The 11,268-nt window shown below is 44.1% G+C and overlaps 1 protein-coding gene across 3 annotated transcripts; it reads left to right on the top strand.

Annotated features, from left to right (window-relative positions):
- The first annotated feature begins 134 nt into the window (after nucleotides 1-134).
- FGFR1OP2 (FGFR1 oncogene partner 2) lies at nucleotides 135-11,268 on the top strand. 3 transcript variants are annotated; one of them, XM_064701222.1, is made up of 6 exons: nucleotides 135-260; nucleotides 3,089-3,225; nucleotides 4,316-4,433; nucleotides 5,322-5,464; nucleotides 8,458-8,571; nucleotides 8,907-11,268. In XM_064701222.1, the coding sequence occupies exons 1-6, from the start codon at nucleotides 257-259 to the stop codon at nucleotides 9,042-9,044; spliced, it is 654 nt and encodes a 217-aa protein (XP_064557292.1). In that variant the 5' UTR covers nucleotides 135-256; the 3' UTR covers nucleotides 9,045-11,268. The 3 variants fall into 3 exon arrangements, with proteins under 3 accessions (XP_064557292.1, XP_064557304.1, XP_064557298.1); XM_064701234.1 differs by having other exon boundaries at nucleotides 142-260; nucleotides 2,993-3,225; XM_064701228.1 differs by lacking the exons at nucleotides 8,458-8,571; nucleotides 8,907-11,268 and adding an exon at nucleotides 7,118-7,255 and having other exon boundaries at nucleotides 156-260; nucleotides 2,993-3,225.

Here is an 11,268-nt window from a genome sequence, read left to right on the forward strand (position 1 = left end):
CCCGAGGTTTGCCTCGGCACCCTCCTCACACCTGCAGGACCCAGCATCTGGAGGAGGGCCGGGTATTGTCTCGCGAGATTTGGAGCCGGCGGCCGCGGAGGGGCGTGTTCTCGCGAGAGCGGCGCGCGGCCGGTACCGCCCCCGCCGCACGGCGCCCCCTGGCGGGGACGGGACGCGCCGGCCTCCCCTCGCGCCGCCATTTGACATCGGTCGGGGCCGGTGCGGGCGCACCCCCGGCGCGGCCGGAGCCCCGGGCATGAGTGAGTTCGGTGGAGGGGTTCGGGGACACGGCGGGGGGTTGCCGCTGTGGCCGCCGCCGGGCGACTGGGAGCGCGGGCAGACTTGCGTGGGGACGCCCCACGGCCGGGGGCGTGAAGGAGCAGGACGCCCCTTGCCCCCGCCTCAGAGCCGCGGGCCGGGCCGGGCCCGGGACCCCTCACGTGTGTCGGCTCGCGCCGGTGTCACGACAGGCGCCGGTGTCGCCCCTCAGCGTGGCGGTGGCGCCGCGTTTTGGGGGCGGGAGGCGACGCTACCGGCGGTGACACCCCCGGGACGCCGCTGTCGCACCGGGAGGGGACAGCCCGGCATCTGTCACGGCGGGAGTGCGGCGGTGACACCCCCGGGATGCTCCTGTCGCGCCGGGACCTTTGCAGCAGCCTAAATTCCTTGGAAATTGCAATCTGGCTCAGCGCTGCCAAACTGGTCTCCGTGGTAACAGAACCCACAAGCTGTGGGAAAAGGCGGCTTCCAGTAAGGATAAAAAAAGGAAAAAAAAGAGGCAGAATGTTAGGAGAAGGCGGTGGTCGCACGGAGATCTTTATTCTTTGGTGTTGTTTTTTGGTGTTTAATTTGGTGATGAAAGGCATTAGCAAATAGCAGGAAGTGACCGTGTGCAGTAGGAGTGTTGCTGGGTGATTGGGGCTCTGCTACCTGTTGACACGGCTGCAGCATCTGTGCACCTGGGCATCTCTGTAGGGCAGGGCTCAGGAATCATTAACTTCAGCTCCCCTAGTCATGCTCATAAAAAATAATACACGATAAGGATTTGCTTAAATCAATTATATTAGTGATTACTTGGAGTTTTTTCCACCTCCCTAATGTCCAGGCTGACTCACGGATTTAGCTCAGTTTCAGGATCAGGCAAAGGTTTTGTTTTTCACAGGCAGCCAGAGAGCATTTTAAGATTCAAGGATTAGGACCAGTGTCTTGGATACTGAAATGTATCCTAGCCATGGTTTGGAGCCACTGTGAATCGCTATGATACAAACAGTGATTCTGCTTTTTGAGGTACCAATGCTGCCTGAAAACTGGAGCTGGGCCCTGGCCTGACAGGGGACAGTGACTGCAGAATTTTTGGGGCTGTATTCCACACACCTTTGCCAGCACATTCCCTGTGAAAAGAAACATCAGTGCCTTTGCCACAAACAAACTTCCTTTCCTCTGACATGGTTGGGCTGGGGCAAAAACAAGAAAGTGCATCTATTAAACAGATGCTGTTTAAAAATTTATGTGGATGCAGACAAATTGTCAGAGGTGTTAAGTGCATTGTAGTCTGAATGCCAAATGCATTCCCAGCTCATGTAGAGGCCTCAGAGGCTTTGTTTATACTGGTCAGAGAATTCCTGGAGAGTGAGCTGAATTAAAGGCTGCTCTTCAGCAGCAGCATGGATCTCACTGAATCAATTTCTGCAGCAGTTCAGCCAGTTAGTGGGGAAGGTCATCTTTTGTCTGGGACGTTTCTGTAGAGATCTGACTGGAGGGAGGAGCAAGAAAAGCAGATCTCTAAAAACAGTGCAGTGTGCTTCCTTTCCATGTGGTATTTGAAAGAGCTCCAAGTGCTAAGTCAGGGTGAATAAATCAAGCGCCTGTGATAGCCCAGCACTCTGCTGGGGGCCTGGCTGTCTCAGATACATCCTATGGAAAGTGAAATGCCACCGTTGTCTGATGAACAGCAAACCTGCACATGCCAAAGTGCTGATGCTTTTGATAGCACGTGAGTCCCAGAGCACACAGGTAAAATGTCTTGTGTTTGAAATATCCTTCCTTCTGCTGCTTACCTGGGATAGGAGCAAAAGGTCAGCTGAGGCAAATTTGAGGATTTCTTTCAGTTTAGCTTAAGATCCTGGGCTATGATTTGTAAAGGTGCCTGAGAAAGTTAGAAAATCAACCTGAAGTGATTTTTCTTTTCATGTAGCTGAGGAAAGACTCAATAATCTTTAATGCTTACAAAAATCTTTACTTTTGCAAATAGCCTGGCTAAGAAATGGATTTAATAGATTCTTTCAGTACCTTAGAACATTTCCTAAACCAAATATTAAGCCTGATATCAACAAGGCCCATAAATCCTATAAGCCTCTATCGCTGCTGTTTGATTGCTGAAGACTGTTCAAGGAGTTTAAATAGTCTACTGAAAAGGAAATCTAAGTCCAAGGTTCCTTAAAAGAAAATAAAAACATAGACTGAAAATCTTGGTCTTGAAACTCAACCTACCAAGCATGAATATGGAAAAATGCAGTTTAAAGGCCAGTAGTGTTTGCAATAGACACAAGCATTTTGCAAGTTTGCCACTTCTGGCAATCTGCAGTTCCTGTGAACAAGTGCTGCAGGTGGAAGGGCGATGTTTAAAGGGTGCAGTTGCTTCTTTTCATTAGCTGAGTTGCTGTCTCTCTCCATGCTCTGAAAATGTCACAGTTCCATTCCACGCAGCGATGCTTGTGTTCAGTTAGAGACTTGAACAAAACACGAGCTTTTTGTCTTCTGAACCTTCCCTGAGCAATTTTCTCTACTCCATCAGTTTGAGCTGTGCCTTCTCTGCTGATTTAAGTCATCAGAATTTTCCAGGCCACTGTAATCCTTCAGCATTCTCTTTTGTGCTGGATTTATACCTCAGTTACCCTGAACTATATCTGTTAGGAGGGCAAATTACAAAAAAGTGGCACTAAAATGAATGAGTTGATGTAACATTCTTTCACTTTCTGTATCACTCTGCCAGAAGCAGGGCTCTGCCCAGCTTTGCCGTGCTGCCCTGCCTCTGGTGGCTGCGCTGTGCCGAGGCGCAGGGTGCCAGCGCTGCTTTTGTCCCGTTCAGAAATGAGCTGCACCATCGAGAAGGCGCTGGCGGACGCGAAGGCGCTGGTGGAGCGGCTGAGGGAGCACGACAGCGCGGCCGAGGCGCTCATCGAGCAGACCACGGCGCTCAACAAGCGGGTGGAGGCCATGAAACAGGTCTGCTCTCCAGCCCTGCCTGTCCTGGCACTGCAGCATTCCGGCTCCGGGGGTTCTGTGCAGCACGGAGTGAGCGGCTGCTGGGGTCATCCTCTAGTGCAGACTGGGTGTTTTAGTAGGGGTGTGGCTGTCATCTAAAAATAGCTTGTTTATGTAGTTTGAGACTGTGAAAACATTTTCACAGTTACTCCAGTTTAAAAATGAGAACAAGCATTTGTTTGAAGAATGCTGGTAGAAATGGGCTTGGTATCTTACAAACCACTCTGTGGTGTCTCTTGGTTTGCTCTCCAATGCAATACTACACAATTTTATTAATTTCAGCATGCCCATTTAATCATACAGAGACTCTGACATGTTTTCTTCTGTTCAGAATACTTTGTCTTACTTTGTTTCCAAAATAGTCTCTTGGGCTTCTTTGTGCTCACTTCTGTTCTGATGTTGAGCTGCTCAAGGCGTGTTGTTAGATTGAGTGTGAATTTCACAAGACAACTCTTGGGAAAATGTAAAGGTGTCTTGTGACTTTCCATATGGGAGTCCATCCTGTCACTTTAGTGAACCCAAGATATGTTAATGGGCCTATAAAATTATAACACCCTGCATGCAATTCAGCCCTGTAAAACTAGGCATGCAGAGGCTTTGTGGCTTCAGAACAAGAGTATCACATGTTCCCATGTGTTGGGAGTCAGGATCCATTGACTCGGGCCCGAGTGACTTGTACCCACACAGCCATGTGGCTTAAGGTTTTGGGAAGCCACAGTAAATGTCAGGAGGTTAGTACCTCATGGTTTGTCTTTACCACATCTCTCTGTGTTTTAAATTGCCTGATGGTGAACTTGGCCTGCATTAACTGAAGGTTAAATAGCATCCACAACACACATCTAAGGTGATGCTTTTGTGTCTCTAAAGGACAGGATGTCTGCAACACCTTCTGGTGTGTGTGTTTGATATTAGTATTTAAAAGCAAGCATTGTCTTCCTGGTTACAGACTGTGAGTGACAGTAGAACTGGTGCTTTGTGACCTGCTGAGTAATACCTGCCTTTGGTTAATCAAATATGCTGTACCTTGTTGGTTTGTTTTTGTAATAACCAGTACCAGGAGGAAATCCAAGAGCTCAATGAAGTAGCAAGACATCGCCCTCGGTCTACTCTGGTGATGGGTATCCAGCAGGAAAACAGACAGATTAGGGAATTGCAACAGGAAAACAAAGGTAAATTATGAATATTCTACCCTTTTCAAGCTGCAGCCTGAATCACTGGAAACAGAGTTTTACCACTGATCTCTTTTCAAAACAGAGCTGTAGAAGAAATATTTTCTTCTAATTCCAATTTGTCAGTTTAACTGATCAAAATTAAATTCAAGAGTCCTAAAGTCTCAACCTCTGGGACTTTTGAAGAGAGATTTGGGAAAAATTGTGTTTTTTGGTCTTTACCTAATGTCCAGCACCAGTGAGGAGATAAATAGAACTTTATTCTGCAATATGGACATTTTTTTGGAGAAGTGTTTAATGACTGCTGAAAATAATAGGAACAGTCAGGACAAGTCACAGTGTAAGTAGAGAAGTATAATTCCTTCTGGTATTCTGTACACTAGGAATGCACTGTTCCTCCAAGAAAGTCTTAGGTATTCTAACAGTTCCACTCAGCAAAGGATTCAGTGATCTCAATTCAGATGAATCTTGCCTTATTTCGGGCATTATTTATCCTTTGACTCAGTATATTATGAACAGAAGCATTTTTCAACTCTGGTTTTACCAAGCTCAGATTAAGACAGATCTGTGAACTCCTTCCTGCCTTTTGTACAGCATGGCTTGTAGTGGCTGGGGTGAAGCTGCTCAGCCACACTCCAGCTGGCTTTTGTCAGCCACAGGGACTGAACACGAAGTCACACCAACAAAAGACTCTTTGTTACTGACCAGGATTTTGCCCAGGCTGATCAGCATCAAAGCCATTTGCAGAGCCTGTGTAGATTTCATGATGCAGAGAGTGGGGACACTCAGCTTTGGGCTCATTTCAGTTTTCTCAGGCTGAAATCCTTGTGCATTCTGATTTGGTTCTCTGTGTTAAACTCTTACCTGCATTTTGAATTCTGTTGGCAGAGCTGCGCACGTCTCTCGAGGAGCACCAGTCAGCTCTGGAGCTCATCATGAGCAAGTACAGAGAACAGATGTTTAGGTTGCTTATGGCGAGCAAAAAGGATGACCCAAGTATAATAATGAAGTTAAAAGAGCAACATTCCAAGGTAATGACTTCATTGAGGGTTTTTGCTTTGTTTTTTAGTTAACCTTAGTTTGTAGGGAATCAATTCAAAGCTCACTTCATGGCAGTTTTTATGCTATTGTACTACAAATGAGCTCTAATTTTTATAATCCACCCCGTGCAGCACAATCAGGAAACTATCAGTTGAGTGAGTCAACCTTGTCATTTATTAGAACTTTAAACAGGTAGCATTTCATTACTGCATTTGCTTAATTTTCTTTTGTTTCACTTCAGTCTTTAAGGCAACTGCCCTGTTACACTGCCAGAGGTTAGTAATTGTCAGGCTTTTAGACTAGCTTTCATTTATGCTTGTGACACCAACAAATCATTAATAAACCTCTGCTTAGGGAGAGTAGGAGGAGCGAGCTTTTTTAATTCAATATTTAAATTTTTTCCCCCTAAATATTGTAAATAAATTTAAAAAAAATTAAAAGTCCTTTTGACTATTGATTAACTGGATGAAGCAGGAAACACAAGTATATGTTCAGTTATTTATTAGTCAAAAGGACTTTTAAATTTTGGGGGAATTCATTAATCTGGGTCACTGACAGATCTAAACAGGAGCTTTTTAGCAAAATATTACATTTCATTGAAAATATAATCATTAGACAATATCATTATCAAAACATAATCATTTGTGTGGACAAACATGTTCTAAGTGTTTAATAATCTTTCTCCTCAGCTAATTTAAGTTTGCAAAGCAAATTTAGGGTCTGCTTACTGGGAAAACAGAATTTAAGAATTTGATTCTTTCTTGCCTGCTTACAGCATCCTATGTGTGTAATTATTGCCATTGGTATGAAAAAATATTATTGGATTAGAACTTTATCTTTAACATAAAATCTTGAAAAATGACAGATAAAAATAATTTTCAACAGAAGTTACCTCATCATATGGTATAGCACCTGCTCCAGCTTCAAGAGAGCCAACACAAGAGGGGTAAAATGAAATCCATCCTGAAATGGACTGTGACAGTTCATTTAGGAGCACTTCAATGGAAAGGCAGGGAAAAAAAAAAACAAAAAAAGAAAAAATAACATCTCACAATGTAATTGGAACAGGAGATTTGGGCTTCAACATTTTCATTAAACCTCTTCCTTCGTGAATGCCTGATGAAAAAGATTTATCACCCTTATCCTGACACGTAGGATTTCTGGAATTTCATTATTCATTTTCTAGCTCAAGCTTCACATTCAGAAGATTGAACAATGTTGAAACACTTTTTAAATACCTCTCTCTTGTTAAGCAAAAAATCCATTATACCCAAGGAGTTAAGCTCCCTGTTCCCAGTAATGCTATTTTCCTGAGTGCCAGCTGTTATTTTAGTGCCTGTTTACAGATTATTACAAGAGCATTGATTGCTGCAGATGAAGAAGCACCTCCTTTAAATAGAACAACAGTGTCTGTGGGTGTTGTGTGCAAGAGAAAAGTGTGTGTTGGTAGCAGTGACCCTGATCTAAGTGTGCTGTTTGAATTTGCTCAGCTGAAACAAGGCCCTCAAATGGGTGCAGCCCCTTTTTGGTTTTCTCTCTTTAGAGAGAAAAATACCCCATGTGTATGAAAGAGAGAGATTTCTCACACAGAGGCTTTCACTGTTACTGCACTCTTCTTTCTGTTTTCCACATGTGCCTTCCAGAGCAGAACCTTCCAGTTTGGTGTTGGGGTCTGACCTACCATCAGTGACCTTGGAACAGCCCCAAAGTTGTATTGATCAGTTGTATTGAGCTGTGAAAGCAGGAAGAGCAGCAGAATATCTGAAACCCACAGCTCCTACCAGTCCTTCTCCAGGGTGCATCCTTGCCTGACCACAGCATCCTGTCAAGCTAAATTTGGGAGTTCTTAAAAAAATATATTTCATGTCATCACCTGTACTAGGAACTGAGAAGAAAATAAAGATTTTCAGCAAGTTCTTCCCTGCCCCCTCACATTAAGAGTGGGCATTTAACAACTGCTAAATTGTAGCTTGGGCAATTGGAATGGCAGAGGGGAAAGGGCTGATGTTTATTTCAGTAAAGGGTATTTGTTTTGGTCAGATGATTCATTATCATTCCAGCTGAGGCAGTTCTTTGTGGTAGTTTAAAGGCAAGCTGATCATCTGCCAGCTGTATAGATCTCCCATCAAATTCATCATTTAAATGTGGGATTTAGCTTTAGTCTCTACAGTCCTTCATTTCAGCCCTCCTGTCCTGCTTTTCTTGATACTAGCCAATAAATATTGTGGATTTTGTCCAAAGGCCAGGTCAGGCACAACTAGACTGGCATCACAGCAGAGTTGGAATAAAAGACAAGTTGAAAAAGGAAAGCTGTTGGAAATACCTTTAAACTGTTTGGCTTAACTGAGCAGTGAATGCCAGAGGGGCACAGGCTTCTCACATAGCATTGCAGGGAAAGGAAGCAGTGACCCTTATCCTGAACCTCTGAAGTCCACAGCCCAAATAAGCTGGAATTGGATGTGGAGTCAAGCAAAAGTATCTAAAATAGAGAGTGGAGGACAGGTATGAGTTTTGTAGTATATGACATAGTAAGGACGACCACTGCACCTGCTCTTTTTTAGAGAAAAATGCCTGTCCATGGACTGGTACTGGAGATCCAGTTTCAAACACCTGGAAAGAATGTGGCTTTCCCTGCTGTTCTCACAGGAGTGGAGTTGTTTTGCATATCCAAAATAACACACATCAGTTCCTGCTGCACAGGAGGGCCTGGTCAGGGCAAGCACAGCACCATCTTGCAGCTGTTTTGAGGCCAGGGTTCACAGCTGGTTAAGCCTCTCTCAGATTCCACTGTGAGGCAAACCAGATTTATTTAAATAAACAGGACCACTGGGGCTGCCCACACTGTAAAGTTAGAGAGAATTTGTTTTCCAAAATTGAGGTCTGTGATAAAAAATGTCACAGCAGCTAAACGACACTTAATGCTTTGCTTTTTTAATAATGCAGAAAATGTATCACTAAGATATTACCAAATATTGTATCTCAGGAGCTGCAAGTGCACGTGGACCAAATTACAGAGATGGCAGCGGTGATGAGAAAAGCCATCGAGGTGGACGAAAGGCACGGCTGCAAAGAGCAGGAGCGCATCAGCCAGCTCGAGGTGAGGAGAAAGCTGCAGAGCACAGATGTTAAAGGGAGTCAAGATCCTTCCAGGTGTTTGATGGAGTTACTGTCCCAGCCACTCACTGCTTTTGTGTTACCCTTGCCTTGCTGGAGCAGGGGAAGCACCACTGCAGCCTAATCTCCAGGAGGGGTGCTTAAAGCCCATCCAAGAGAGCAGGAGGGTCAGAAACCTCATGTGCTCCCTTGGAGAAGATGACACAGCACTGATTTCAAGTCTGTTTCACTCCTTATGCATTAGTTTGGAGTAGAGGGGAGGCTTTACCTGGTATCCTTCTGGATCCTACTAATGTATTTTTCACTCTCTGGTTTTAGCAAGAAAACAAAGGCTTGAGAGAAATTCTTCAAATCACTAGAGAATCGTTTCTGAACCTCAAGAAAGACGATGCATCAGAGAGCACGTCCCTGTCAGGATTAGTGACAAGCAGTGATCTGAGCCTGAGGAAAAGCTAAGGACTCTGGGAATCAGCAAGCTTCAGTTGCACACTTAAACCAATGGAGCATCAGGGGGCACTGGTCAAGCACTTGTTACTGAATAGGGCACCAGCAAGAGGATACACCCAACTCCAGCTCAGTGGCTTTTACACTGTGTGACATAAATTCAGCTGGTGTTCTGCAATACCCTCAGTGACAGATTGATTGCCATAGATCTAACCTCAGTAGGAAATGGATTAATGCACTTGCTGAATTGCAAATTCTTTTTATATGAACTTGTTTTACAGATTAAAGGTGAGATTTCAAGTAATTTATATAAATTATTGCTCATACAAAGTTCAGTGCAACTCTTAGATAATAAAGGTAAGATTTCAAGTCTAATCTCTGCCTTAGAAAGTAGTAACTTATGAATTTGCTCTGTGCATGATCCACATAGCATTTTCTCCTTTTGTTTTGGTTTTAATAACTTCTCATTTTGCAACAAACCTCTTTGATGGGGGGGGCACACAGGCAGCATAAAATTTAAGGATTTCTGTCATTTAGCCTTGAGGTATCGCTTTAAAATACAAGGCCAGTTTTTAAATGTAAGGAATGCTGTCAATCAGTAGCTTGGAGTTTTTAAATGAAGCAAGATTCTTTCAAATATGTGCACTGAATTGTATTGTGAGAACATGGGAAGAGCTGTTCCCGCTGTGTTGTTCTCAGGAACACAGGAGCAATACAATTCTGCCTCAGCTTTTACCTTTCAGAGGGCAAATCCAGCTCAGTTCTCTGTCAGTAAGAAACCACACAAGTCCTGTGTCTTTCTTCTCCAGTTGCCTGCCCAAACTTCCTGAGTGAGGAATGGTAACTGGAAAGCACAAAAGCAGTGGCAGCAGAAATGGGGGTGGAGGAAGGAGGAAGCAGCTTCATGGCAGAGCTGGCAGCCTGCAATTAGTAGTCTTAATTTTCCTTTCTCCAGTACTAACTAGTCATCAAGAAGGTTTTCAAGTGAGTTCAGCAGAGTGAAAGCTGTCAGCTACAGAAAACTGTGGAGCTACAGCTGCCACCCACAGTTTCACATTCTGGCTGTTTAATAACCCACCAAGCAACGTGAGCTGAGCTATCCTGAAATCAACCACCACTTAGTCAAGTTTGATTTTCAGTCACAGCAACACAGAAGGAACTAAGCATCCAACACTTCCAAGCATGCCAGCTTCAATGCAGCTTCCTGTGCCCCAGCACAGCTTCCCTGAGCTCGAGTTAAATGTTCCACAGGCCGAAGGGGGAGCTTCCAGTGGCACTGAACTGACTTAGGAGCAGCTCAGTACCTTTGTTCTGTTCTCTCTGTTGCTGCTCCTTCCCGTGGTGCTTTTAAGAGGAAAGAAGTGAGAAAGGAGCATTAGCAGGCAGTAAATACTGCTTTTCAGTGAATTAATACACATGCTGACAGGACAGGTGAATCAGGCCTCCACATTCTCACAGGCTGCTTTAGAAATGGAAAAGCTGCTGCTTCTCTGCAGAGCACCTTGGCTTCTTGCTAGGCTGAGGAACACATTGAGGACATTCACATGCATGGAAAAAAGTTATGGCCATTTCTAGACTTGTGAAACAGCCATGGGGAAATTCTGAGGGAACATTTTAGCTCAAGCACAAAATATTCTTGTCTGCTTTTATATTATCTGTAAAGCTTCGCTGGTGCTTCTCTAATCTAGATTTTGCATTTCTGCCATGGCTTGCAAGCTTCTGACTTAGCAGAAGCAACATCTTTTTTCATTGGAGTGTTCTGTTGTTGCAAACTTACAAGGAATTTTGGGTTCAGTTGTTGAAGTTCTTGTTTCTAGAAGCATCTTTTCAGCCATGCACTGGTGTCAAGAGGCATTTCTATCCATTTGATGCTGAATTCAGCTTCGTGGCTGACTTCTGGTTTGGCTTCCGAATACAGAAGAGGGTTGTTGGTCTGTGGCAGTACTTTGAGGTTGCTCTATTAGGAAATAATGCTTGAGTAGTGTTTATTTTTGTAAATTAAAAAGAAAAAGTGACTTAATTTATCTACTCTTAGTCTTCACATTTGATACGTCTCCCCTTTCAGTCCCCTGCCCTGATCACTGTAGGATTTTAAAGAGCCTTCACAGTGTGTGGAGTGACTATTTTTCATTGCATACCTGTTATTTTTGTAATGCAGATGGCTTGAAAAGGATTTATGGCTAGAATTGTGTACTGTACAGTAAACTTATTTTATCAATAAAGTTGACTGAAAACA

Source organism: Zonotrichia leucophrys, chromosome 1A (genome assembly GCF_028769735.1).
Source record: "Zonotrichia leucophrys gambelii isolate GWCS_2022_RI chromosome 1A, RI_Zleu_2.0, whole genome shotgun sequence".
NCBI classification, from domain to species: domain Eukaryota; kingdom Metazoa; phylum Chordata; class Aves; order Passeriformes; family Passerellidae; genus Zonotrichia; species Zonotrichia leucophrys.

What these genes read in the sequence shown, in the direction of transcription:
- FGFR1OP2 (XM_064701234.1), top strand. An exon ending in GGGTGGAGGCCATGAAACAG is followed by an intron (nt 3,226 to 4,315) that starts GTCTGCTCTCCA and finishes TGTAATAACCAG; the next exon opens with TACCAGGAGGAAATCCAAGA. An exon ending in TAAAAGAGCAACATTCCAAG is followed by an intron (nt 5,465 to 8,457) that starts GTAATGACTTCA and finishes ATTGTATCTCAG; the next exon opens with GAGCTGCAAGTGCACGTGGA.